At 59.5% G+C, this 27985-nt stretch overlaps 1 protein-coding gene across 7 annotated transcripts in view; it reads right to left on the bottom strand.

Moving 5' to 3' along the window:
* Positions 1–2213: 2213 nt before the first annotated feature.
* SMARCA4 (SWI/SNF related, matrix associated, actin dependent regulator of chromatin, subfamily a, member 4) overlaps positions 2214–27985 on the bottom strand; it is a 45021-nt gene continuing 19249 nt past the window's right edge. The window contains exons 20-36 of one of the 7 annotated variants that reach the window (XM_054183517.1): positions 22836–23078; positions 20970–21083; positions 19764–19871; positions 18238–18324; positions 17577–17623; positions 17210–17376; positions 15483–15646; positions 14479–14706; positions 13999–14097; positions 13542–13619; positions 11150–11377; positions 6961–7238; positions 5740–5848; positions 5455–5556; positions 4409–4541; positions 4009–4148; positions 2214–2364 (exon numbers count right to left, since the gene is read on the bottom strand). In XM_054183517.1, the coding sequence (XP_054039492.1) occupies positions 2332–2364; positions 4009–4148; positions 4409–4541; positions 5455–5556; positions 5740–5848; positions 6961–7238; positions 11150–11377; positions 13542–13619; positions 13999–14097; positions 14479–14706; positions 15483–15646; positions 17210–17376; positions 17577–17623; positions 18238–18324; positions 19764–19871; positions 20970–21083; positions 22836–23078 (2358 nt within the window). In that variant the 3' untranslated portion in view covers positions 2214–2331. The remainder of the gene's footprint in view (positions 2365–4008; positions 4149–4408; positions 4542–5454; positions 5557–5739; positions 5849–6960; positions 7239–11149; positions 11378–13541; positions 13620–13998; positions 14098–14478; positions 14707–15482; positions 15647–17209; positions 17377–17576; positions 17624–18237; positions 18325–19763; positions 19872–20969; positions 21084–22835; positions 23079–27985) is intronic. The other 6 variants (XM_054183518.1, XM_054183519.1, XM_054183520.1 and 3 more) reach the window with 6 other exon arrangements.

The raw sequence follows: 27985 nt of genomic DNA, 5'->3' as shown, positions 1-27985 counted from the left end.
ACTAGTGTGGCTACCAGCACTGGGAGCGCCATGGCCACCGGCACCAGTGTCACAGCACCAGGAGGGCGGGCACCGGCACCAACATGGCCACTGGTGTGGCTACCAGCACCGGGAGCGGCACGGCCACCGGTGTCACAGCACCAGGGCTGGCACGGCCACTGGTGTGGCTACCAACAGCAGTAGCGCCATGGCCACCAGCACTGGTGTCACAGCACCAGGAGGGTGGGCACTGGCACCAACATGGCCACTAGTATGGCTACCAGCACCGGGAGCGGCATTGCCACCAGCACTGGAGTCACAGCACCAGGGCCAGTGCGGCCTCCAGCGTGGCTACCACCACTGGGGCTGGCGTGGCCACCGACACCAGTGTTACAGCACCAGGGCTGGCACGGCTACCAACATCAGGAGTGGTACGGCCACTGGTGTCACAGCACTGGGGCTAGCATGGCCACCAGCGTGGCTACTACCACCGGGGAGTGCCACGGCCACCAGCACCAGTGTCACATCACTGGGAGAGCGGTCACCAGGGCTGGCATGGCCACCGGGACCACCACTGCCACCACCATGGCCACCAGCACCAGTGTCACAGCACCGGGGCTGGCATGGCCACCGACGTGGCTACCACCACTGGGAGCGTCATGGCCACCAGCACCGGTGCCACATCACCAGGAGGGCTGGAACCGGGGCCGACACGGCCACCGGGACCACCACTGCCACCACCGTGGCCACTGGCACTGCCATGGCCACTGGCCCCGGTGTCACAGCACCTGAGGGGGAGGGGTGGTGGTGGCCGCCAGCCCCAGCCCCATCGTGGCTACTGGCCCTGACAGGCCACCAGCCTCCTGGGGGACCCCAAAACCCATGCCCCCAAGGGCCACCAGAGACCCCAGAGAGGCCACCAGCCCCCAGGGCCACCAGAGACCCCGGAGAGGCCACCAGCTCCCTGGGGGACCCCAAAACCCACCCCCCAAGGGCCAGCAGAGACCCCGGAGAGGCCACTGGCCCCAGGGCCATCCCAAAGCCCCCCATGGCCACCAGAGACCGCAGAGGCCACTGGCCCTGAGGCCACCCCAAAGCCCCCCGTGGCCACCAGAGACCCCAGAGAGGCCACCGGCTCCCTGGGGGACCCCAAGAGCCCCCCCCAGGGCTACCCCAAAACCTCCCCAGGGCCACCAGAGACCCCGGAGAGGCCACCGGCCCCTAGGGCCAGCCCAAAGTTCCCCCGTGGCCACCAGAGACCCCAGAGAGGCCACTGGCTCCCTGGTGGACCCTAAACCCCCCCCCAAGGGCCACCCCAAAGCCCCCCCTGTGGCCAGCAGAGACCCCAGAGAAGCCACCAGCCCCCAGGGCCACCAGAGAGGCCACCGGGTCCCTGGGGGATGCCAAAACCCACCCCCCCAAGGGCCAGCAGAGACCCCGGAAAGGCCACTGGCTCCCTGGGGGACCCCAAGAGCCCCCCCCAGGGCTACCCCAAAACCTCCCCAGGGCCACCAGAGACCCCAGAGAGGCCACCGGCCCCTACGGCGAAGCCAAAGCTCCCCCAGGGCACCAGAGACCCCAGAGAGGCCACTGGCCCCTAGGGCCACCCCAAAGTTCCCCTGTGGCCACCAGAGACCCCAGAGAGGCCACCGGCTCCCTGGGGGACCCTAAAACCCCCCGAGGGCTACCCCAAAATCCCCCCAGGGCCATCGAAAAAGCCCCCCCGTGGCCAGCAGAGACCCCAGAGAGGCCACCAGCCCCCAGGGCCGCCCCCCGAAGGCCACCAGAGACCCCAGAGAGGCCACCGGGTCCCTGGGGGACGCCAAAACCCACCCCCCCCCAAGGGCCAGCAGAGACCCCGGAGAGGCCGCTGCCCCCCAGAGCCACCCCCCCTCGCCCCCGTGGCCAGCAGAGAGCCCAGAGGGGCCACCGTGTCCCGTGGGTTTAATTTATTACTGCTCGAAATCCAGTGACATCGACTGCCGCCGCGCTCCCGCCCCACGCGGGCGCCCATTCCCGGCCCCTTCCCGCGCCCCTTCCCGGCCCGATCCGGCGCATGCATCCGCGGGAGGGCAGAGCCGGCGGGGGCCGGGATTTGGGGGGGCTTGGGGGGGGGGGGGGGGATGGAGGGAAGACAAACCCACCCCCCCCACACCCCCCCGCTTCCGGCAGGATAAATACGGAAGAAATTGGGGGAGTTTTTCCTGGCGTCGGTTCTACGGCGTCTCTACCCGTGAGAGGGACAAGGGGGGCGGGGGGGGGGGACGGGGGACACACACACACACGGACACGGACACACACGGACACGGGGAGGGGGGGGCGGCGGGAGCCGGAGCCGCGGAATGTGGGGGTTCAGTCGTCCTCGGTGCCGCTGCCGGAGCGATCCTGGGGGGAGAGGGAGAGGTCAGGGCCGAGGGGGGGTTGGGGGGCGGGAAGGAAGGGGGTTGGGGGGCAGAAAGTGGGGTTGAGGGGGCAGGAGAACGGGGTTGGGGGGCAGAAAGTGGGGTTTAGGGGGCAGGAGAACAGGGTTGGGGGGCAGGAAAAGGGGTTTGGAGGGCAGGAGAAGGGGGTTGGGGGGCAGAAAGTGGGGTTTAGGGGGCAGGAGAACAGGGTTGGGGGGCAGGAAAAGCAGTTTGGGGGGCAGAAAGTGGGGTTTGGGGGGCAGGAGAAGGGGGTTGGGGGGCAGAAAGTAGGGTTGAGGGGGCAGGAGAACGGGGTTGGGGGGCAGAAAGTGGGGTTTAGGGGGCAGGAGAACAGGGTTGGGGGGCAGGAAAAGGGGTTTGGAGGGCAGGAGAAGGGGGTTGGGGGGCAGAAAGTGGGGTTTAGGGGGCAGGAGAACAGGGTTGGGGGGCAGGAAAAGCAGTTTGGGGGGCAGAAAGTGGGGTTTGGGGGGCAGGAGAAGGGGGTTGGGGGGCAGAAAGTAGGGTTTAGGGGGCAGGAGAACAGGGTTGGGGGGCAGGAAAAGCAGTTTGGGGGGCAGAAAGTGGGGTTTGGGGGGCAGGAGAAGGGGGTTGGGGGGCAGAAAGTAGGGTTTAGGGGGCAGGAGAACAGGGTTGGGGGGCAGGAAAAGGGGTTTGGAGGGCAGAAAGTGGGGTTTGGGGGGCAGGAGAAGGGGGTTGGGGGGCAGAAAGTGGGGTTTGGGGGGCAGAAGGGGGTTGGGGGGCAGAAAGTAGGGTTTAGGGGGCAGGAGAACGGGGTTGGGGGGCAGGAGAAAGGAGTTGGGGGACAGGAAAAGGGGTTTGGGGGGCAGAAAGTGGGGTTTGGGGGCAGGAGGAGAGGTTTGGGGGCAGGAGAATAGGGTTGGGGGGCAGGAGAAGGGGGTTGGGGGGCAGGAGAAGGGGGTTGGGGGGCAGAAAGTAGGGTTTAGGGGGCAGGAGAACAGGGTTGGGGGGCAGGAAAAGGGGTTTGGGGGGCAGAAAGTGGGGTTTGGGGGGCAGGAGAAGGGGGTTGGGGGGCAGGAGAAGGGGGTTGGGGGGCAGGAGAAGGGGGTTGGGGGGCAGAAAGTAGGGTTTAGGGGGCAGGAGAACAGGGTTGGGGGGCAGGAGAACAGGGTTGGGGGGCAGAAAGTGGGGTTTGGGGGCAGGAGAAAGGAGTTGGGGGGCAGGAGAAAGGAGTTGGGGGGCAGGAGAATGGGGTTGGGGGGCAGGAGAATGGGGTTGGGGGGCAGGGGGGAGGGAGGGGAGAGGTTGAAGAGGTTCGGGGGCAGGAGCAGGAGGAAGGAGTTGGGGGGCAGAATGAGGGAGGGAGAAGGTTTTGGGGGGCAGGAGAAAGGAGTTGGGGGGCAGGGGAAAGGAGTTGGGGGGCAGAATGAGAAGGTTGGGGGTCGGGACGAGGAAAGGAAGGGGTTGGGGGGCAGGAGGAGGAAAGGAAGAGGCTGGGGGGCAGGCGGAGGTTGGGAGGCAGGCGGAAGCTGGGGGGGCAGGCGGAGGGGGTTGTGGGGCAGGCGGAGGGGGTTGTGGGGCAGGCGGAGGTTGGGGGGCAGGCGGAGGGGGTTGTGGGGCAGGCGGAGGTTGTGGGGCAGGCCGTTACCTCCTCCTGCTCCTCCTCGCTGTCGTCGTCGCTCACCACGGGCTTGGCGCGGGAGCCGCGGCTGGTGCGACGCCGGCCCTTCAGCCGCTCCTGCGCCTTCTCCTTCCGCCCCAGCTTGATCTTCACCTTCACCGAGCGCGCTATGGGGCAGGGGGGGCGGGGGGGGGGGACACGCACAGACAATACGTGGGTCACAGCAGCTCCCCACGGCCCCCCCCCCCCCCTCCCCCCAACTTTGCCATTCTGCTGCCCTATGGCTTCCCGCCCCACGGCGTCCCCGCGGTCCCGGGGGGCTGCCGGCTCTGCCCCACGGGAGGAGGAAGATCCGGGTCTGCGCCCCCCGCAAAAAAAAAAAACCCAAACGAACCCCAAACTGACACCCCCCCCGCAGAGAACTCACACTCGGACTCGGAGCCTTCCTCCTCTCCTTCCTCCTCCTCCTCGCTGTCCTCGCCCTCGCTCTCCTCCTCCTTCTCGATCTTCTGCCGCACGCTGGTGAAGACGGACTGCAGCACGATGGAGTCCTCGTAGATCTGGGGGGCGGGGGGAAGCGCCGGGGTGAGGTTGGGGGGCTGGGGGGGGGGGGGGATATCGGGTTCCGCCCCCCAACCCCTTCCTTTCCCCCGCCTGCCCCCCAGCTCCTTCCTTTCTTCCTCCTCCTGCCCCCCAACCCCTTCCCTTCCTCCTCCTGCTCCTCCAAACCTCACCTTCTGCCCCCCAACCCCTTCCTTTCCTCCCCCCCGACCCCCAAACTCCTCATTCTGCCCCCCAACTCTTTCCTCCTGCCCCCCAACCCCTTCCCTTCCTCCTCCTGCTCCCCCAAACCTCACCTGCTGCCCCCCAACTCCCTCATTCTGCCCCCCAACTCCCTCTCCTCCTGCCCCCCAACCTCTTCCTTTCCTCCCCCTTGACCCCCAAACTCCTCATTCTGCCCCCCAACTCTTTCCTCCTGCCCCCCAACCCCTTCCTTTCCTCCTCCCCGACGCCCAGACTCCTCATTCTGCCCCCCAACCCCTTCCTCCTGCCCCCCAACCCCTTCCCTTCCTCCTCCTGCTCCTCCAAACCTCACCTGCTGCCCCCCAACTCTTTCCTTCTGCCCCCCAACCCCTTCCTTTCCTCCTCCCCGACCCCCAAACTCCTCATTCTGCCCCCCAACCCCTTCCTTTCCCCCTCCTGCCCCCCAACCCCTTCCTTTCCTCCCCCCTGACCCCCAAACTCCTCATTCTGCCCCCCAACTCTTTCCTCCTGCCCCCCAACCCCCCCCCCTCCTGCCCCCCAACCTCTTCCTTTCCTCCCCCGACCCCCAAAACTCCTCATTCTGCCCCCCAACTCTTTCCTCCTGCCCCCTGCCCCCCCAAACTCCTCATTCTGCCCCCCAACTCTTTCCTCCTGCCCCCCAACCCCTTCCTTTCCCCCTCCTGCCCCCCAGCCCGCCCCCCGCCGTACCAGGGACCCCTCCAGGTTGAAGGTCTGGGCGTTCTGGCAGAGCAGCATCACGTCCTTCTCCAGGTCGTTCAGGCTCCGGTACTTGTGGTTCCGGATGCGCTCCTTGGGGGGGCCGGGGGGGGCGGGGGGGGAGAGGGTTTGCTCGTTAGCCGGGCGCTAACGAAGTGGGGGGTGGGTCCGTGCCCACGGGAGCCACCGCGGAGCCCGAGGAGGCGGCCACGCGGCCAGCGCGGCGCTGGGGGGGCAGATGGGTGACTGCCGGGGGGTGGGATTTTTTTTTTTTACCTTGATTTTCTTAAAGTCGACGGGTTTGCGGATGAGCTCGTAATATTCCGGCAGCTCCTTGCGGGAAGGCAGCTGGATGAAGACCTCGCTGAGCTGCCGTCCACTGCTGCTGCAGGGAGAAACCGCCCGGCAAAGGTGAGCGCTCGGCACCGCCGAAACCCCCGCTCGGCACTGCCGAAATCCCTGCTCGGCATTGCCGAAACCCCCGCTTGGCACCGCCGAAATCCCTGCTCGAAACTACTAAAATCCCTACTTGGAATTACCACAACCCCCGCGCGGCACTGCCGAAATCCCTGCTCGGCATTGCCAAAATCCCCGCTCGAAACTACTAAAATCCCCACTTGGCATTGCCAAAACCCCCACTCGGCACCGCCGAAATCCCCGCTCGGCATTGCCAAAATCCCCGCTCGGCATTGCCAAAATCCCTGCCCGGCACTGCCGAAATCCCTCCTTGGCATTGCCAAAACCCCCCCTCGAAACTACCAAAATCTCTGCTTGGAATTACCAAAATCCCCACTTGGCATCGCCGAAACCCCCACTTGGAATTACCAAAATCCCTGCTCGGAACTGCCGAAATCCCCACTCGGCATTGCCAAAATCCCTGCTTGGACCTCCCAAAATCCCTACTTGGCATTGCCGAAATCCCTGCTTGGAATTGCCAAAATCGCTGCTTGGAATTACCAAAACCCCCATTCAGCATTGCCAAAGTCCCCAGTCGGACGTGCCAAAATCCCTGCTTGGCATTGCCAAAATCCCTGCTTGGAATTGCCAAAATCCCCGCTCAGAACTACCAAAATCCCTGCTTGGCATTGCCGAAATCCCCGCGCGGAATTGCCGAAATCCGGCAATTCCCGCTCCTGGGCACCGCCGGCACGCAGAGAACACGCGTCTCCCTCCCCTCCGGCAGCCGAGAGGCGCCCGGAGCGTCCCTGAGAGGGATTTTTGGGGGGTGTGTGTGTGTGTGTGTGTTTTCCACACCCTCTCCCCGACCTGAAGCGCCTGGATGGAGAACGGCAGCGCCGGGAACGCCGGCTAGAAGCCGGAGCACAAGCCGACAGCGCCGGGACGGCAGAACCGCCCTCCGCAGCCGAATTAACGAATTCCTCCCGCCCAGACCCGCTCGACCGAAGCCGCCAGTGGGATCCCCTCGGAATCGCCGGGAATCTCCCGGCTCCCCACGAGGCGGGTAGGAGCCGGCGGCGCCCGGCGCTTTCTCTTTACCTGTCCTTGTACTTGATGACGGCGTCCACGATCTTCTTCATCTTCTTGGTGAGGTTGGGGGGGTTGGGGGAGAGCTTCTCGGCCGGCGGCCGCCCCCGTTTCTTCTGTTTCTTGCTCTCCTCGTCCTTCTCCCGGCTGCGGGTGCTGGCGGCGGCGGCGGCGGCGGCGGCGGGGATGGCGGCGGCGGCCCCGGCCTCCGCGTCCCGCTTGCGTTTGCGGGAGGATTTCTTCTGGCGCACCTCCTCCTCGATCTCCTCCAGCGTGCCCTCCTCGATGGCCTGGCAGGGGGGGGAGAGCAAAGGGGGGGGCAGCCGCTAGCAATTTTGGGGGGTTTTTGGGAGATTCCGTGTGTCGGGAGCGGGGGACACACGCACACACACACACAACACACCGGCGGAACCATCACGGAATTTCCGACCCCCCGCGTCCCGGCGGGGCTGGGAAAGTCTCCGGAGAAGGGGACTCCGCACCCTCCACCCTGCCCCCCCCCGCCAAGGCAGCCCAGCCCGTGCCAACTTTTTAGCCAAATTTAACGGAATACATTATTAAAAAAAAAAACAAAACAAACAAAAAAAACCCAACCCAAAGAGCACAAACTGCGCTTTGCGTTTCGGTCGAAGCGTCGGGTGAGATCGGGAAGAAAAAGTTCGTTACGTTAGTTGTACCTTAGTTATTTTTTGTGTTATTATTACGTTAGTTATATTAAGTTAGTTTTTAGTTATATTAAGTTCGTTTTTATGACACTTTTTTTTTTTTTTTTTTTTTTTTTTTTTTTTACTTCCGGCGATGTCACCCTTCGGCAGCGGCGGATTGTGTAAATAAGGATGTAAATAATGACGTAAATCCCCCGAGAGGGAAGGGCTGATTTTCGATGCAAACGCCAGAGAGCCAACCGGGCCCGGATCCTTCCAAATCCCGCTTCTACTTTGCTCTTTTTCCATAGGGAATAAGTCGCCTCGGCTAAAAACACGACAGCGCTCCCCGTCTCGCAGTTTTTTCAGTTTGCTTTTCGGGCGTTTCCGGTTCCCTGCGGTTCATTAGGCGAAGTCGGAATCCTTTGTGGTTCTGAGTCCCGTGCAGTCCGTCCAGAGTCCATAACCCAGCCCGGCGCCCTCCAAGTCAAGAAGCTTTTCCTCGTATTCGATCGGAACTTCCCACGTTCCGGCTTGTGCCCGTTACCCCTCGTCCCGTCACTGGGAACCGCCGGGAAGAGCCCGGCTCCATCCTCCTTAAACCCACCCTTTCGATCCTCGTCGACATTCAGAAGGTCTCCCCTCGGCCTTCTCTTCTCCAGGCTGAAGAGTCCCAGCTCTCTCGGCCTCTCCTCACACGGGAGACGCTCCAACCCCTCCACCATCTTCGTTGCCCTCCGCTGGTCCCTCTCCAGCCGTTCCCTCTCCCTCTTGAACTGGGGAGCCCAGAACTGGACCCAGTATTCCAGCGGTGGCCTCACCAGTGGGGGAGAACGACCTCCCTCCACCTGCCGGCCACGCTCTTCCCTACGCAGCCCGGAATTCCGTTGGCCGCCTTGGCCACAAGGGCACGTCGCTCACGGATAATTTACTGTCTGCCAAGACCCCCAGGTCCTTTTCTTCTGAGGATACTGTAAAAGACAAGAGCCTTCTGGACTAAATCATCGAAGAAACTGACAATTAGTTAATTAGTCCTTCTGGACTAAATCATCAAAGAAAAGAGCCTTCTGGACGAAATTCTAGGAGAAAAGAGCTTTCTAGACTAAACCGTCAAAGACAAGAGCCTTCTGGACTGAATTCTAGAAGAAAAGAGCTTTCTAGACTAAATCATCAAAGAAAAGAGCCTTCTGGACTAAATCGTCGAAGACAAAAAACCTGGACTAAATCATCGAAGACAAGAGCCTTCTGGACGAAACTAGAAGAAAAGAGCTTTCTAGACTAAACTGTCAAAGACAAGAGCCTTCTGGACTAAATCGTTGAAGAAAAGAGCCTCGTGGACTGAATTCTAGACAAAAATAGCTTTCTAGACTAAATCATCAAAGAAAAGAGCCTTCTAGACAAAATTCTAGAAGAAAATAGCTTTCTAGACTAAATCGCCGAAGACAAGAGCCTTCTGGAGTAAGTCGTCGAAGAAAATAGACTTCTGGACTAAATTGTAGAAGAAAACAACCACCTTCTGGACTAAATTGTAGAAGAAAACAACCACCTTCTGGACTAAATCGTAGAAGAAAACAACCACCTTCTGGACTAAATCGTAGAAGAAAACAACCTTCTTCTCGACTAAATCGTAGAAGAAAACAACCACCTTCTGGACTAAATCGTAGAAGAAAACAACCTTCTTCTCGACTAAATCGTAGAAGAAAACAACCTTCTTCTGGACTAAATCGTAGAAGAAAACAACCTTCTAGACTGAATCGCCGAAGCCAAGAGCCTCGCAGGCCCCCGGGCAACGCGACAGCGAGCCGCGGCCGAGCTTCACGTTTAGCACAGAAAATCACGGCCCGCGGGCGCGCAGGTGAGATCCTGGCGTCGTAGGGACCGGTTCGCAGCCCGCAGGCGGTAAGAACAACGCCGAGCAACGGACAAGGCTGTCCTTTGGCCGGGCCGGATCACCGGCAGACGGAATAAGAGGTAGGAAATAAAGTGATTAACTCGGAAAAGGTCGGCTTGTTCAAACCCAGGTGTAGGCCAAAGCGTGGAATTAACGGAACGCCCCCAGTTTCTAAGAACCCCGCGAGTGAAGATCCTTGGAGGAAGGCGAGAGACCGCATCCGAAAGGGGAACCGGAGCGAGACGAGGAAGCGCCACCCGAGGCAGAGGAATCGGATGGACTTTCGGAGCTCCTACAGAAGAGAGAACTGGAGACGCCGTATGGGACCACCCGGACCCTCTTGGACGGTGACGCCGAGGACGGGATGTTCGTTTTAACGGGATATAAACGAGGTTGTTCCATGTCGGTCTCGGCCCCTCGATAAAGCCGTCGATAAAGCAAACCCAGCCGGGAAATTCGTTAACGGATACGCTCCGTCCCCTCCTCTGGGGGGGTTGATGAATACGTTAAACAATGCCGGTCCCGGTACGGACCCCTGGGGGACACCACGGGCCCCGACTCGACCTGCTCCGTTCATCCCAACCCCCCGCGTCCCGCCAGCTCTCCATCCGCCCCATCCTGCCTCAGTTTCCCCAGGAGGACGGCAGGAGAGACGGCGTCTCTCGACACGGCGCCTTGGGGGGAAGCACCCAGCAGCCTCCTCCCGTGCCGGGATCACATGGAAACGCCGCGATTCCGAACACCGCTCCCTCCCAGGGCTGGGGACACGATGTGGGGGGGGCTCATCCCATGGGGAGAGCTCTGGGGGCGACCACGAGGGTCCCTCTCTGACGGGATTCGTTAAGGGATGGGGAGAAACGAGGCACCGGGAGGTAACGCTGCTAGCCCCGGGGAGCAAATCCGCGGATGCGGATGTCCGGAGTCTGCCCGGCTTCATTAAGAGCTGCCCTTGTTAGGGCACGGCTTTGTGCCAGGACACCTTGGGGACAGGCCAGGCTCAACAGGAGCCGGCACGGTGCGCTGGTAGCCCGGAAAGCCACCGGCAACCTGGGCTGCATTCCCAACAGGGCGAGAGGGGGGGATTCTGCCCCTCTGCCTCAGGCTCTGGGGCCATGGGAAGGACACGGAGCTGCGGGAGCGGGGCCGGAGGAGGCCCCGGAGATGATCCGAGGGCTGGAGCCCCTCTGCTGTGGGGCCGGGCTGAGCTGGGGGGGTTCGGGCTGGAGAAGAGAAGGCTCCGGGGAGACCTCGGAGCCCCTTCCAGTCCCTAAAGGGGCTCCGGGAAAGCCGGGAAGGGACTCTGGATCAGGGAGGGGAGCCGTGGGACGAGGGGGAAGGGTTTTCAGCTGAAAAAGGGGAGATTTAGGGGAGATATTAGAAGAAATTCTTCACTCTGAGGGTGGTGAGATGCCGGAACAGAGAAGCTGTGGCTGCCCCATCCCTGGAGGGGTCCAAGGCCAGGTTGGCCGGGGCTTTGGGCAACCTGGGCTGGTGGGAGGTGGCCCTGCCCGGGGCAGGGGGTGGCACTGGGTGGCCTTTAAGGTCCCTCCCAGCTGTCACCATTCCAGGGTTCCCTGGGTTAAGCCCCGGGGCGTTCTCTCGGCGCAGAGGGAGGGACCCGAGGGCGGCGGGGGTTTGAGAAGGCCATTGGAGAACGATGCTGTACCATGTATACCTTGAGCCACTGCTTCTCCGTCAGCGAGTCGCTGTAATCCACCTCCTTGCGGTGCCGGGAGCCTCGCCCGAACATCTTCTCCTCCTCTTCCTCGCACGTCAACCTCTCCACCTCGGCGTCGTCCTTGATGATCCACGAGGGCAGCTCGTCCTCCTCCATCAGGCGCGGTTTGCGCTTGGGGTTGCGCGCCTCCTCCCGCCGCCGGTCCAGGTCCATGCGCTGCCAGGAGAACAATGATGATGATAACAATAATAACAATAATAACAGCAGCAGCAACAAAACAACAATAACAACAACACCAAGAAAAAGTTTAGAGGGGTTTTGGGAGTTTCAGAGGGGTTTGGGGTGTTTTAGAGGGGTTTTGGAGGGACTTTGGAGGGGGTTGGGGGGGTTTTAGAGGGGTTTTGCAGGGGTTTTGGGGGGTTTAGAGGAGTTTTGGGGGGGTTTAAAGGAGTTGCAGGGGGTTTTTAGAGGGGTTTGGGGGAGTTCAGAGGAGTTTTGGGAGGGTTTAAAGGGGTTTTGGGTTTTTTTGGAGGGGTTTTGGGGGTTTTAGAGGAGTTTTGAGGGGTGTTGGGGGGGTTTGGAGTTTTTTAGAGCAGTTTTGGAGGGGTTTTGGAGGGGTTTTGGGGGGAGGTTTTGGGGGGAGGTTTTGGGGGGAGGTTTTGGCAGCCGCTGGCTCCTCGCAGCTCGGTAGAGGCTGCGGAAAATCAACCCCACCGGCCACAAAGCCGGGGGAGAACCACGGCCCGGGCGGCGGAGCCAGAGCTATGGCGGCAGGAGGTGGGATCTCGGTTAAGCCGACTGCTCCGCGGGGGCCGGGGAGGTTCCTTCTCCCCCCGCAGCCGCCCATTCCAGGGGCAGGGATCTCTCCTCTGCCCCCCAGCCTCCTCCTCCTCCTCTGGGGGTCTCTCCTCTCCCCATCAGCCTCCTCCTCTGGGGCCAGGGATCTCTCCTTCCCCCCCAGCCTCCTCCTCCATGGCCAGGGATCTCTCTTCTCCTCGCCAGCCTCCTCCTCTGGGGCCGGGGATTTCCCCTCTTCCCCCCCAGCCTCCTCTTCCCCCCCTGGGGATCTCTCCTCTGCCCCCCAGCCTCCCATTCCGGGGCCAGGGATCTCTCCTCTGCCCCTGAGACATCTCCTGCTCCTCCGGGGATCTCTCCTCTCCCCATCAGCCTCCTCCTCCGAGGTCAGGGATCTCTCCTGTCGTCCCCCCCGCCGCTTCCTATTCTGGGGACAGGGATCTCTCCTCTCCCCATCCGCCTTCTCCTCCGTGGCCGGGAATCTCTCCTCTGCCCCCCAGACGTCTCCTCCTCCGGGGATCTCTCCTTTCCCCCCCAGCTGCTTCCTCTGGGGCCAGGGATCTCTCCTCTCCTCGTCATCCTCCTCCTCCATGGCCGGGGATCTCTCCTCTGCCCCCCAGCCTCCTCCTCCTCCGATCTCTCCTCTCCCCATCAGCCTCCTCCTCTGGGGCCAGGGATCTCCCCTCTCCCCCCCAGCCTCCTATTCCAGGGCTGGGGAATGTCTCCTCTCCCCATCAGCCTCCTCCCCCTCTGGGGATCTCTCCTCTCGCCCCCATCCTTCTTCTCCAGGGATGGGGATCTCTCCTCTCCCCCTCATCCTCCTCCTCCTCCGGGGCCAGGGATCTCTCCTCTGCCCCCCAGACTCCTATTCCGGGGGCAGGGATCTCTCCTCTCCCCATCCTCCTCCTCCTCCTCCTCCATGGCTGGGGATCTCTCCCCACCCTCCTCCTCGGATCTCTCCTCTCCCCACGGCCGCCTGCTGCCGGCGAAGCCCTTTGGGGCCCGTCCCGTCGGGCACAGAAGTTACGCGTGCGACGGCAGAGCTGATTTTGGCGGGGGGGTGTGTGTGTGTGTGGAGAAACTGCGATTTTGGGGGGGGAAACCGGGATTTTTGGGGAGACGTGAGCTCTGGGCAAGAGAAAACACCCCCCTGTGGAGGCTTTGATGCCACCCCCGAGACCTGGAACCCTCCAAGGAGGCTCCGGGTTCCGCGGTCTCCTCGACACGGAGCCTTCCCTCCGTCTCAAACGCTCCTCGTCCCGTTCTCCTTCCTCGGGCCGGGGCTCTTTTGGGTGGGAAAACGGCTTTTTGCTCAGGGACCGGGGCAAGGGGGTTCCGGCGTTCGCCTCGCTCGGCCCTTCTCCTCCGGCTCGCCCCGAGCTCATTCCTTACCGGAGCCGGGAACATCCTGACTTTGGAGCCCCTTGGCTCTAGTGTTTTGTTTTACCTGTTTAACGAGTCACGGCTTCGTTAAGCACTCTCAGCCGATTTCTCTCAGAGAGAGCGTTTTAGCTGCTACCGGGAAGAACGGCGGGCGCCACTCCTCCTCCTCCTCCTCCTCCTCCGCGGCCTGCGCCATGCTCACCATGAAAAGGTCGAACTCCTCTTCGTGCCGCGCGATCATCTGGTTGACGGTTTCGTCGTCGGGCACTTCGTCTTCTTCCTGCAAGATTTTTTGGGAAAGCCCCGCTTGAATGGCGCGAGAAGGCCTGGGGTTGGGGGGAGGAAGGAGGAGGCCGGCCGTTCGCGTTCCGCTGGGAGCGCGGCACCGAACCATCGCTACCGTCCGACGCTCGTTTCGGTTGCCCGTGAAAAGATGTGGTTTGGCGCGGTTTGGTTGGTTTTAGTTTTAATTTTCATTTATTTATTTTATTTTTTTTATTTATTTTTTTTTTTTTTAAGTTTCGGGTGGCCTGGAGTCCAAGTTTTCTTAGCGGACGGGTGCAAAGATCACCGTCAAGAGCTGGCACGTGCGTTGGCGGGGTCTCAGCAGCAAAGGCCGAGGATTGAATGGGCGGTGGAGACTGAACAACCCCTCTCACCTTTAGAGGTGGTTCCTCCAACTCAGCGTTCAGGCACAGGGTCGGGGCAGTGTGGGGGAAGCTTGCACCGCCACTGCCGCTGCCCGCGCTGTATCTGTTCTGTGGATAAATAGAGGACTTCAGTCTCCAGGGCTGTCAATCCGGCACCTTTCACCGACGCTAAAAACTCACTTCCATTAGAAACAAGTGGTCATGCTCCTCTTTCGGTTTGGTTTGTTTTTTTTTTTTTTTTTTCCATTCATTTTTTTTTTTTAATAATTTTTTTTTTCCTCTCCTCTCTTTTCTCTCCTTTTCCTAGCCCCCACGCCTTGAGGACGCGGCAAGAGCGGTGGCGCACAAAAAAAAAAAAAAAAAAGACAAAAAAAAAAAAAGAAGGCAAAAAAAAAGGCAAAAAAAAAAAAAATGCCGGCCACAACACACGTTCGCCGTTCGCGCTCTGGAGGTTGGGAGAAGCCGCCGCCTTGCGCCTTGCGCCCTTACCTCGTCCTGCTCCTCGTGCTCCAAGATGGCCTGGAGGAAGGCTCTCCGCTCGTGGCTGGAGGATTTCTGGTCGAACATGCCGGCCTGGATCACCTTCTGATCCACGTTCAGCTTGTACTTGGCGGCGGCCAGGATCTTCTCCTCCACGCTGTTGACGGTGCAGAGGCGGAGGACGCGCACTTCGTTCTGCTGCCCGATGCGGTGGGCTCGGTCCTGCGCCTGCAGGTCCTGCCGGGGGAAGGGCGCACGGTGTGACTCCCACCCAGCGGAAACAAAACAAACAAACAAAAAAAAAAAAAAAAAACAAAACAAAACCCCCAAAACCCGCGCTTTTCTCCTCCAAAACGCCCGGAGGCTGCGCCCCCTCAACCGTCCCCGAGGACTGGGGCACGCTCGTACAGAATTCGGGCGGCGGAAACCATCAGCGCCCAGTGGCCACTCGGCTCCCGAGCGGGGAAAATTAAAAATGCCCCCCATGGGGACAAGCGCGGCCGGAATTTGGGGAGGTTTCTCCGCCTCTGGCGTGCCTGCGGGGCTCCGGCGGCAGCGGGCGCAAGAGTTTGAACGCCTCGACCGGCGCCGGGAGGAAGAAGGGCTCTCTCCGACCGCGGCTGCTGGCAGAAGAGGATCTTTTAAGGATTCATTTCGCTGCACCGGGGTGGGGGGTGCTCGGGGCTTTTCCTCCGGCGCTGAGAACCGAGCCCCGCTCGCATTCGGGAGGGCGAACGGTCCCGTCCCCCCCCGGGGCGGGGTCTTGCGTATGAAAAACGCTGCTGGCTCCGGGGACGCGGCTACGAGCCGGCGGGCGGCCGCGAGGGTTCTTCGCCAGCCGCCTTCTCCATCCGTTCGCCTTTTTTTTTTTTTATTTTTTTTTTTTCTCCCCGGTTTGTTTTGTCGGTGGTTTATTTTTTGGGGTTGGTTTGTTTGGGGTTTTTTTTTGTGGTTTTGTTTTTTTTTGTTGTTGTTGTTGTTGGTTTGGGTTTTTTTGGTTTTTTTTTTTTTACCTGGTGAGGGTTCCAGTCGCTGTCGAAGATAATGACGGTGTCGGCAGACTGGAGGTTGAGCCCCAACCCCCCGGCCCGAGTGCTCAGCAAAAAAATGAAGTACTCGGAGCCCGGCTCGTTGAAAGTCTTTAACAACATGCCCCGGTCTTCCGCTTTAGTGGTTCCTAAAAAAACCAAACAAACAAAAAAAAAAAAAAGCCGAAAAACGGAGAGAAAAAAAGGGTTAAAACTCCTGCCCCCGCAGGCGACGGGGTCGGTGGGGCGGGAGGGCGAGGGGCTCTGGGGGGTTCAGCGCTGTGCACCCTTCGAGGGGGGGAAAAAAGAGCTCAGAAGAGGCATTTTTGGGTTAGCGAAAGGGCGGTGGGGTGCGGGGACGCGTCCTGCGAACGGACAACGCCGGCAAGGCGGGGGGAGCGGGGCTGTTTTCGGGAGGAAAAACTTCAGAGGAAGGGCAAGACGGGAAGGGAACGGCTGCAGCGGGCGGGTGCTGCCGGCCGTGGGCTGTCCCCGAGCGGATCGGGAGGTCTCCGGGCGCCCGTCGCGGGAACGCGGCTGGTTTTACGGCGGCGTTTGGGAGGGGTTGAGGCCGGGGTGGGTTACGGCAGGTTGGCGGCAGCGGGAGACCGGGCTCGGCCATACACCAGGGTCTCTCTCACCCCCAAAACCGTCCTCCTCCCGGCTCTCCGGAGAGAACCGCGGCTCCGTCACCCGCGCCGGGCTCCGCAGGGAGAGCTGGGGACGCCCCGGGTGCGAGGCGGGGGACGGTGAGAGACGGCGGCGCCGGGGGAAAGGGGCTGACGGGGCGATTTTATGCCCGGTTCCGAGCAGAAGGGGCCGGGCGAGGCGCCGGCGGCGAGCGCCGTGCCCCGTTATCTCCCATCCTGTGGCTGGAAGTCGTTAAACGACGCCACCGAAGGAGCCGACGGCCCCGAAAGAGCGACCGCAAGGGGGGAAAAAAAAATAAAATAACAAAAATCTATTTAATTAACCGGCTTCGGTCTCGTCCTGTGCCTCACCTTCGCGGTGGCTTAACGGTTTTTAAGGATTCGTTAAGGAGCTCGCGCCGGCTCTCGGCTGGCAAAGGGGGTCCCGGGGGGGTCTGCGCAGGCGCCAGCGGCCCCATGGCTTCAACCCGCGTCTCCACGGGCAGCCGGTGGCTTCTCCCAACCCATAAAAACAGGGAATCGGCTTCCCTTTTCCCTCGCTAGGTTAGAGGCGCACGCGCGTGAGCTAAGCCGCGCGTCTCCCTCACCTAAACCCGGAATCCGGCTCATTAATTTGTATTTATGTTAATTTAACAGCCTTACGGGGCCACCCAGTGCTCAGCAGCACCCTTCAGGGTGCCAAAATTAAACAGTAGACGGGGCGAATTTAACGGAATTAAAGCAGCAGCGCCGATGAGAACGTCTAAAGGCCGGGGCTGTGCTTTTTATATATATATATATTTTTTTTTTTTTTTTTTTTTAATCCCGCACCCTGCAAAGTTTATCGCTTTAATTTGCGTCCTGCCCGGGGCGAGGGGTTCATCGCTTTACGCCGGCCCCGTATTTATTTATTTGTATTTATGTATTTGTATTTATTTATTTGGCGAGAGACGCCGGGTGGACGGACCCCGAGGGTCTTACCTGGCGCCGGGGGGGTGGGTTTTTTTTTTGTCCTCACCGTTAAACAAGAGGGCGGCCGCCGCTCCCCGGCCCCCCGCTCCCCGGCCCCTCAGCGGCACTCACCGTCGAGCCTGAGGTATTTGAAGCCGCGATAAGCAAAATAATCTTCCATGATGGTCATGAGGGAGGTCATCTGGCAGAAGAGCAGCACCTTGTGGTTGGTGGCTCGAAGTTTGGGGAGAATTCTGTCCAGGAGCTCAAATTTGCCCGAGGCACGGTACAAATCCAGTCTGGGGCGAGCGGCGGCGGCGGCGGCGGGGGAGGAAAAAGAAGTGGGAAATGAGGATCCGACGCTAAAAACGCCGCGTTTCAGGATTATCGGCGCTCGCTGCGGCGTCAGCAGCTCGTTTTAACGCGCCCCCAATAAACCACTTTGCCGGGAAAAGGCGCGAATATCCCCGTTTTTTCACTCTGAAAGGCCCCCACTTACCCTTGCACGATCCCTCCCGTGAAGCCCAAGTGCTCGGAAAAGGATTCCTGCGGGCAGAAAAGAGACAAGGAGGTCAGGAACCGTCCTGGGGCGCGAATGAAAAAAATCCAACAAAAGCCCTGGAACTGCCCTAAGAACAAAAAAACCCATCGGGAAGGTGCTCTGTGGGGAGGAAAGGAGGGATTTCCAGGGGTCTGCCCCATAAATAAATCCAACAAAAGCCCTGGAACTGCCCTAAAAATCAAAAAAACCTCAGGAAGGTGCTTTGTGGGGAGGAAGGGAGGAATTTTCAGGGGTCTGCCCCATAAATAAGTCCAACAAAAGCCCTGGAACTGCCCTAAAAATAAAAAAAACTGTCGGGAAGGTGCTCTGGGGGGAGGAAAGGAGGGATTTCCAGGGGTCTGCCCCGCGCCGGCCGCGGGGAGTTGCCATCCCAAGGGAGCAGCGACTGGAAACACCCCGGCCGCGCTCCTTTTAGCCAACCGAGCTCGTTGCAGCCCATTTCGGCTCGATTTGGGCAGCGAGGAGGAGCCTTTCCAAGGAAGCCCGGCGGCCGCAGGGCTCCGGCTCGGCCCGCAAAAGCCGTTTTCGTTTTCTCTCCGTTCAGGAGAGGGGATAAAGACGAGTTTTTTCCCCCCCACCACCCCGTTTTCCGCCTCACCTCGATGTGCTGAAACATGTAGGGGTGGTTACAGATCTTCCGCAGCTGCATGATGGTGTTCATCAAGGTCTTCGTACCCCCTTTACCCTGCGAGAGGAGAGATCAAAAAGTTGGATTTTCAAGTTTGCGCCGACGGGCCGGAGCTCCCCCCCCCCCCCGGGGAATAATTAATTTTTGGGGGTGTTTAGCCCCGAGGGACCCACCAGCCTGGGGGCGAGGGGCAACCGGGGTCCCCCCGGTCAGCGAGGGGCGAAGCTCCAGGTTTTAATACAGACGTTAAAGTCGCCGCCAGGAATTTAACACGAATATTAAAGTCGCCTCGAGGGATCCTCGAGGAATTCTCGAGGAATTTAACACAAATATTAAAGTCACCTCAACGAATTTAACACAAATATTAAAGTCACCTCGACGAATTCTCGAGGAATCCTCATGGAATTTAATACAGACGTTAAAGTCACCTCCAGGAATCCTCAAAGAATTTAATACAAATATTAAAGTCACCTCGAGGAATTTAATTCAAGTATTAAAGTCACCTCGAGGAATTCTCGAGGAATTTAATAGACGTTAAAAGTCACCTCGAGGAACTTAACACAAATATTAAAGTCACCTCGACGAATTCTCGAGGAATCCTCACGGAATTTAATACAGACGTTAAAGTCACCTCCAGGAATTTAATACAAATATTAAAGTCACCTCGGGGGATCCTCGAGGAATTTAACAGACGTTAAAGTCACCTCGAGGAATTTAACACAAATATTAAAGTCACCTTGAGGGATCCTTGAGGAATTCTCGAGGAATTTAATACAAATATTAAAGCCACCTCAAGGAATCCTTGAGGAATCCTCACGGAATTTAATACAGACGTTAAAGTCACCTCCAGGAATCCTCAAAGAATTTAATACAAATATTAAAGTCACCTCGAGGGATCCTCGAGGAATTTAACAGACGGTTAAAGTCACCTCGAGGAACTTAATACAAATATTAAAGTCACCTCAACCAATTCTTGAGGAATCCTCATGGAATTTAATACAAATATTAAAAGTCACCTCGAGGGATCCTCGAGGAATTTAATAGACGTTAAAGTCACCTCGAGGAATCCGTGAGGAAGAGACGGGGCGGGAGCGGAGCTGGAGAACGCAGGATTTTTCACCTCCGGCTTTTAGTTCGGACCAAAAAGTGTCTTTTTTAATTTTTTTTTTTTATTATTATCATTATTACTATTATTTTTTTTCCCTAATTAATTGCCACCTGACTTTCCGATCGCTTTTGAAAAAAGCAAGCGGGCGGCCTCCGGGGGTTTCCACCCGCCACCATCCCCACGGAACCAGCCCCTCCGGAGCCCTCTGCTCTGCCCCGGCCCCCCACGACTTCTCCTTTTCCTTAGAAAAAGAGGGTTTTTTTTCTCTCTATCCGTTGATGCAGCAACTAGGGATGGAAAAATCCCCATCCCCGGGGGAGAGGCGTTTCCGGCTCCGCTCCCAGAGCGGCGCAATGGGCCGAAAGCAGGGATTTTGGGGGGGCCAGACCTTTTTGTCCTTCTCGGAGCCGTCGGTCAGCAGCACCCCCTTGGCCTGCATGTGCCTGTAGAGGACCCTCTGCAGCGCCGACATGTCGCACTTGATGACGTATTCCACCTGCCCGGAGCGGGGAGGGGTGAATTCCCCAGGAGAAGCCAACCGGCGCACCCCAAAAACCCCAAAACCCCCCCCCCAAACCCCCCAAAAGCCCCAACGCCCCCCCAAAAACCCTGCAAAACACCCCCAAAATCCTAAAGAGCCCCAAAAGCCCCCCAAAAACCGTCCCCCCAAAAACAAAAACCTAAAAAAGCCCCCCCCAAAAAACCCCTAAACCCCCCCAAAAAACCCTAAACCCCCCAACCCCCCCCCAAAAAACCCACTCCCCCCAAAAATCCCCCCAAAAGCCCCCCAAACCCCACAAAAAACTCCCCAAAACACCCCCAAAACTGCCCCCAAACAAACCCAAAGCCCCCCCAAAACCAAAAAAACCTGCAACCCCCCCAAAACACCCCCAAAACACCCCCCAAAAAAAAGCTAAAAAAAAGGCCAAAAAAAAAGCAAAAAAAAGGCCAAAAAAAAAGCCCCAAAAACCCAAAAACGCCAAAAAAAAAAGCCCAAAAAAAGCGACTCAAAAAAAAGCCAAAAAAAAAAGCGGAAAAAAAAACTGCCAAAAAAAAAAGCCAAAAAAAAACCGCCAAAAGAAACCACCCGCCAAAAAAAAAAAACCCGCCAAAAAAAAAAAAACCCGCCAAAAAAAAAAAAAACCGCCAAAAAAAAAAAACCCGCCAAAAAAAAAAAACCCGCCAAAAAAAAAAAAACCCGCCAAAAAAAAAAAACCCGCCAAAAAAAAAAGCCCAAAAACACCAGCCCAAAAAAAACCGCCCAAAAAAAAAAAGCCCCAAAAAACTGGCAAAAAAAGGCGAAAAAAAACCCCGCCAAAAACTGCCAAAAAAGAAAAAAACCTCCAAAAAGAAAAAAAAAAAAAAAAGCCAAAAAAAAATAAAATTGGCCAAAACAACCGCCAAAAAAAACCACCAAAAAAAAATCCCCCAAAACCTGGATCCCTCCCTGGCGCGGCCCAGCCCCAGCCGCCTCCAAAGCCCCTTGTTCCCCGTCGGAATGGCCCCGCGGAGCCGACCTGAGCTCCCGGAGCGCCCCGAAAACGGGGGCCGGGGGGGGTTGGAAAAAGCGGGATAATTTCCCGCGGGCCGTTACCTTCTCGGGGAGCTGCGCCTCCACCTCCTTCTTCAGCCTCCGCAGCAGGAAGGGCCGCAGCACCTTGTGCAGCCGCCGGATGATGAGGATGGTTTCTTCCTCGTTCAGGTCCACCTGCGGCAGGAGAAAGGAACCCGTTAACGCCCCGGGACATTCCCTTTCCTCGGCATTTCCCCCCCTTCGGTGAGATTCCCGGGGGTGGGAAAAACCCCACGCGTCGCTCCCGAAGCGGGAGGCGGGAAACCTTCCCCCCGCCCCCGCCATCGGAAGGGTTCGGCGTCGGTTTTTGGTTAAGTTGGGCTCCTTTATCTGCTCCGCGGTTCGACGGGAGGCGCTTCCGAACGGCTCCGGAGGCGTCGGCGGCACCTTTACCCGCTGGGAACTGCGCTCGCCAGAGCCCGGCCGGCTTCTCCCACCGGCGGTAGAACCGTTCCCCCGCCCCCAGCCCTCAGTTAACGCTCCGTTTTTTCCCGTCTTCCACCCAAACCCATCCCGGAGGAATTACGTCTCACAGGGCGGCGCCTCCGCAATTTGGGAATGGGAATTAAGAGATTCTTTTGCCGGCGTTGATGAAGGCGAGCGGCCCGAAACGCCCGCGGGCAGCGTGTTTTGCCGGCGTTGACGAACACAAGTGACCCAAAACACCTGGTTTTGGCGTGTTTTGCCGGCGTTGACAAACGCGAGTGGCCCAAAACGCCCCTGGGTGGCGTATTTTGTTGGCGTTTACAAACATGAGTGGCCGAAAAGCCCGTGGGCGGCATGTTTTGCCGGCGTTGACGAACACGAGTGGCCCAAAACACCTGTTTTTGGCACGCGTTGCCGGCGTTGATGAACACGAGCGACCCAAAACGCCCGTGGGCGGCGTGTTTTGCCGGCATTGACCAATGCAAGTGGCCCAAAACTCCCGCGGGCGGCATGTTTTGCCGGCATTTACGAACAGGAGCAGCCCGAAGCGCCGGCGGTAGGTGTGTTTTGCCGGCGTTTACCAACGCAAGTGGCCCAATGCACCTGCAGGCGGCATGTTTTGCCAGCGTTGACGACCGTGAGCAGCCCAAAACGCCTGTTTTTGGCATGTTTTGCCGGCGTTTAGCAATGTGAGCGACCCAAAACGCCCGTGGTGGGTGTCTTTTGCCAGCGTTGACGAACCCAAGCGGCCCAAAACGCCCGCGGGCAGTGTGTTTTGCCAGCGTCGATGAACGCGAGTGACCCGAAACGCCTGTTTTTGGCGTGTTTTGCTGGCGTTGACGGATGCGAGCCGCCCAAAACGCCCACAGGCGGTGTTTTGCCAGCATTGACGAATGCGAGCGACTCAAAACACCCGCGGTTGGCATGTGTTTTGCTGGCGTCGACCAACGCGAGCGGCCCAAAACGCCTGGTTTTGGTGTGTTTTGCTGGCGTTGACAAACGCGAGCGACCCTAAATGCCCGTGGTGGGCATGTTTTGCCAGCGTTTACCAACACGAGCGGCCCAAAACGCCTGCAGGCAGCGTGTTTTGCTGGTGTTGACAAACACGAGTGGCCCGAAACGCCCGTTTTTGGTGCGTTTTGCCGGCGTTGACGAATGCGAGCGACCCTAAATGCCCGTGGTGGGCGTGTTTTGCCGGCGTTTACCAATGCGAGCGGCCCAAAATGCCCACAGGCAGCGTGTTTTGCCGGCGTTGATGAACGCGAGCGGCCCTAAATGCCAGTTTTTGGCGTGTTTTGCCAGCATTGATGAACGCGAGCAACCCTAAATGCCTGTGGTGGGCGTGTTTTGCCGGCGTTGATGAACGTGAGCGGCCCCAAACGCCTGTTTTTGGTGCGTTTTGCCGGCGTTGACGAACGCGAGCGGCCCGAAACGCCTGCGGTGGGTTTTTTCCGGCCCTACCTTCTCCCCCGTCATGGCGAAGGGGGCGTTGAACCACTGCTCGAAGGTGCTGCAGCTCTTGAAGATGGTGGGCAGGAGGAAGTTGAGGAGGGCCCAGAGCTCGGGCAGCTTGTTCTGCAGGGGGGTCCCCGTCAGCAGCAGCCGCCGCGGGGCCACATAGTGGGTGTTGAGGACCTGGGTGAGCTTGCAGTGGTGGTTCTTCATCCGGTGGCCCTCGTCCACGATCATGTACTTCCAGCGGATCTGCGGGAGGGAGAGGGGTGGGATGGAGGGACGGCATCTCCCGGCACCCCAGCGCCTCCGCCGAGCCCCAGCCGCCACCCCACAATCCCACCCACGGCCGACATGGGGCTCCGGAGGGATCCGGGAGGGATCCAGCATCTCCAGGAGGGATCTAAGAGAGATCCTGGGCCTCCGGGAGGGATCCAGGAGAGATCCTGGGCCTCCGGAGGAATCCAAGGAGGGATTCCCAGTGTCCAGAAGGATCCAAGGAGAGATCCTCGGCCTCCAGAGGGATCCAAGGAGGGATTCCCAGTGTCCAGAAGGATCCAAGGAGAGATCCTCGGCCTCCAGAGGGATCCAAGGAGGGATCCCGGTGTCCAGAAGGATCCTAGGAGAGATCCAGGGACTCCAAAAAGGATGTAAGAGAGATCCTGGGTCGCTGGGAGGGATCCAGGGACTCCAGGAGGGATCCAAGGAGGGATCCAAGGAAGAATTCCAGTGTCCAGAAGGATCCAAGGAGAGATCCCAGGTCTCCAGGAGGGATCCTGGGCCTCCAGAGGGATCCAAGGAGAAACCCAAGGAGAGATCCTGGGCCTCCAGGAGGGACCCCAGGCCTCCAGGAAGGATCCAAGGAGGGATCCCAGTGTCCAGAAGGATCTAAGGAGGGATCCCAGGTCTCCAGGAGGAATCCAGGGCCTCCAGGGGGGATCCAAAGAGATCCCAGGCCTCTGGAGAAATCCAAGGAAAGACCCAAGGAGAGATCCTGGGCCTCCAGAGGAATCCAAGGAGGGATCCCGGTGTCCAAAAGGATCCAAGGAGAGATCCTGGGCCTCCAGGAGGGATCCCACGCCTCCAGGAGGGACCCAAGGAGGGATCCAAGGCTTCAGAAGGATCCAAGGAGAGATCCAAAGAGAGACCCTGGGCCTCCAGGAGGGATTCCGGGCCTCCAGGAGGGATCCAAGGAGAGATCCCAGGCCTCCAGGAGGGATCCCAAGCCTGCAGAGGGATCTAAGGAGGCATCTCAGTGTCCAGAAGGATCCAAGGAGAGACCCAAGGCCTCCAGAAGGATCCGAGGAGGGATCCAAGAAAAGATCCCGGACCTCCAGGAGGGATCCATGGAGAGATCCTGGTGTCCAGAAGGATCCAAGGAGAGATCCCAGGCCTTCAGGAGGGATCCCGGGCCCCCAGAGGGATCCAAGGAGGGATCCCGGGCCTCCAGAGGGATCCAAGGAGGGATCCCGGGCCTCCAAGAGAGATCCCAGGAGAGATCCCGGTGTCCAGAAGGAACCAAGGAGAGATCCTGGACCTCCAGGAGGTATCCCAGGCCTCCAGAGAGATCCAAGGAGAGATCCCAGGCCTCCTTCAGGAGACATGCAAGGAGGGATCCTGGTGTCCATAAGGATCCAAGAAGAGATTCCGGGCCTCCAGAGTGATCCAAGGAGGGATCCAAGCAGAGATCCTGGACCTCCAGAGGGATCTAAGGAGAGATCCCAGGCTTCCAGGAGGCATTCAGGGGAGAGATCCTGGGCCTCCAGGAGGGATCCAGGGCCTCCAGGAGGGATCCGAGGAGAGATCCAAGGCGAGATCCCGGGCCTCCAGGAGGGATCTGAGTGATCTGGGACCGCCAAACCCTCTCTAACGTCTCCTACGGTCCTGCGTGGGATCCCTTCCCATCAGCGGCACCTTGCACGGCTGGATCGGACGGAGGCGGGAGGAAGGAAGAGCGCCAACGCCAACCAGCTGGCGGAGACCGAGGCTGGCGTGGGGGAATTCCAGCATTTCTTGAGCTTTTGGGCCGTTCATAAATCAACCACCGCGCTCAACTCTCCGTCACACCAAGGGGAAAGAGAAGACGGCTCCCTTCGAGCAGCCGAGCCGAGCCCTCGGCTCCAACGCATCCCACGAGCCGGTCCCCGAGAGGCCGCGGGACCAGTTCCGAGCCGAGAGAAATCCCTTAAAACCCGGGGTTGCGGCCCTGGCGCCTTCCGAACAGCACAACTTTTCCAGCCTCAATGTTCGCGCTTCATCCGCCGGCAGCCGGCGAAGCACCGAAAAGCCCCCTCCAGGCGCCGGGGCGACGCGGCAGGGGTTCTAATAAACATCCGTCGTCCTGCGAATTGCTTGATTAAAAAACTGATAGATTTGCTGTATCACGGGGACGCGCGGCCAAAAATAACGAGAATGATGGGGGTGGGAGGGGGGGGGGCAGCAGCTCCTCGCCTCCTGCCACGCCGCCGAGAGGCTCCGGAGGTAAAAATGTCGCTCTCCGTCATCTCTGAAAGGCGCCGGAGAAGAGGCGAGGTGCCCGAGGACGGGAGGAAGGCCAACGTCCCTCCGGTCTCCAAAAAGGGCGGGAAGGAGGATCCAGGGAACCGCGGGCTGGTCGGTCCCACCTCCGTCCCCGGGAAGGTGATGGAGCGACTCGTCCCGGATGTCGTATCCAAGCACGTTCAGGAGCGGGAAGTTACTGGAAGCGGTCGGCATGGATTTACCAAGGGGGAATCCCGCCCGCCCGACCTCGCGGCCTTCTCTGACCTTCTGAGTGGTTGGCGGGACGAGGGCAGAGCAGCAGGTGTCATCCCCCTCGACTTCCGCAGGGCTTTCGACCCTGGCTCTCGGGGAAACTGCGGAAGCGTGGGCGAGACGAGGGGACGGTGAGGTGGAGGGAGAGCTGGCTGGGTGACAGGACTCAGAGGGTGGGGAAGAACGGAGCAGGGTCGAGTTGGAGGCCTGTCACCAGTGGTGTCCCCCAGGGGTCCATACTGGGACCAGCAGCGCTTAACGTAGTCATCAATCGCCTGGACGAGGGGACAGAGCGTACGCTCAGCGAGTTCGCTGATGATACCGAAATGGGGGGGGGTGACACCCCAGAGGGCCGTGCCACCACCCAGCGGGACCTGGACAGGCTGGAGAGCTGGGCAGGGAAGGACCTCGTGAGGTTCAGCAAGGACAAGCGGAGGGTCCTGGGGAGGAAGAACGTCTTGGCAGATGGGAACCGTATGGCAGAGAGAGGAACAGCAACCTGGGCAGGGAGGAACCTTACGGAATTCAAGAGGGGCAAGCGCAGGGTGCTGCACCCGGGGAGGAATAACCCCCCGCAGCAGGACAGGTTGGGGGTGACCTGCTGGAGAGCAGCTCGGTGGGGAGAGACCTGGGAGTGCTGGGGGCCGACGGGACGGCCATGAGCCAGCGATGGGCCCTGGTGGCCAAGAAGGCCAGTGGCATCCTGGGGGGCATGAAGAAGAGCGTGGCCGGCAGGTGGAGGGAGGTCATCCTCCCCCTCTGCTCTGCCCTGGGGAGGCCGCAGCTGGAGTTGTGGGTCCAGTTCTGGGCTCCCCGGGTCAAGAGGGACAGGGAACTGCTGGAGAGGGGACAGCAAAGGGCTACCGAGATGCTGAGGGGACGGGAACGTCTCTCTGCTGAAGAAAGGCCGAGGGATTTGGGGCTTTTTGTCTGGAAAAAAGACGGCTGAGGGGGGATCTTAAAGGGTGGGTGTCAGGAGGATGGGGCCAGGCTCTTCTCAGTGGTGCCCGGGGACAGGACAAGGGGTAACGGGCACAAACGTGAGCATGGGAAGTTCCACCTAAACACGAGGAGGAACTTCTTGACTCTGCGGGTGGCAGAGCCCTGGCACAGGCTGCCCAGAGAGGTGGGGGAGTCTCTGTCTGTGGAGCCATCCCAAACCCGCCCGGACGCGTTCCTGTGCCGCCTGCTCTGGGTGACCCTGCTCTGGAGGGGGTTGGAGGAGATGATCTCCAGAGGGCCCTTCCAACCCTACCATCCCGTGATTCTGTGAATGTCAGGCACCAGTATAGGGTAGGGGGGGACCTGCTGGAAAGCAGCTCTGAAGAAAAGGACCTGGGGGTCTTGGCAGACAGTAAATTATCCGTGAGCGACGTGCCCTTGTGGCCAAGGCGGCCAACGGAATTCCGGGCTGCGTAGGGAAGAGCGTGGCCGGCAGGTGGAGGGAGGTCGTTCTCCCCCACTGGTGAGGCCACCGCTGGAATACTGGGTCCAGTTCTGGGCTCCCCAGTTCAAGAGGGAGAGGGAACGGCTGGAGAGGGACCAGCGGAGGGCAACGAAGATGGTGGAGGGGTTGGAGCGTCTCCCGTGTGAGGAAAGGCCGAGAGAGCTGGGACTCTTCAGCCTGGAGAAGAGAAGGCCGAGGGGAGACCTTCTGAATGTCGACGAGGATCGAAAGGGTGGGTTTAAGGAGGATGGAGCCGGGCTCTTCCCGGCGGTTCCCAGTGACGGGACGAGGGGTAACGGGCACAAGCCAGAACGTGGGAAGTTCCGATCGAATACGAGGAAAAGCTTCTTGACTTGGAGGGCGCCGGGCTGGGTTATGGACTCTGGACGGACTGCACGGGACTCAGAACCACAAAGGATTCCGACTTCGCCTAATGAACCGCAGGGAACCGGAAAAGCCCGAAAAGCAAACTGAAAAAACTGCGAGACGGGGAGCGCTGTCGTGTTTTTAGCCGAGGCGACTTATTCCCTATGGAAAAAGAGCAAAGTAGAAGCGGGATTTGGAAGGATCCGGGCCCGGTTGGCTCTCTGGCGTTTGCATCGAAAATCAGCCCTTCCCTCTCGGGGGACGTTATCTACATAATTCACGGCTGCTACGTGGTTATACAGCCGGAAGTAAAAAATCATAAAAACTAACTTAAAACGTTTTGCTTTTTCTTCCCGATCTCACCCGACGCTTTGATCAAAACGCAAAGCGCTATTTGTAGTCTTTGTCTTTTCTAACGTATTCCGTCAAATTTGGCTAAAAAGTTGTAACGGAGCGTGGCACGGGCTGCCCGGGGAGGGTGCGGAGTCCCCTTCTCCGGAGAATTCCCAGCCCCGCCGGGACGCGGTCCTGAGTAACGTGCTCTGGGCAATGGCGCTTTAGCAGCGGAGTCGGACTAGATGAGCTCGGACTA

Source organism: Rissa tridactyla, chromosome 25, assembly GCF_028500815.1.
Source record: "Rissa tridactyla isolate bRisTri1 chromosome 25, bRisTri1.patW.cur.20221130, whole genome shotgun sequence".
NCBI classification, from domain to species: Eukaryota; Metazoa; Chordata; class Aves; order Charadriiformes; family Laridae; genus Rissa; species Rissa tridactyla.
This window is presented reverse-complemented; position numbering and strand designations above follow the sequence as displayed.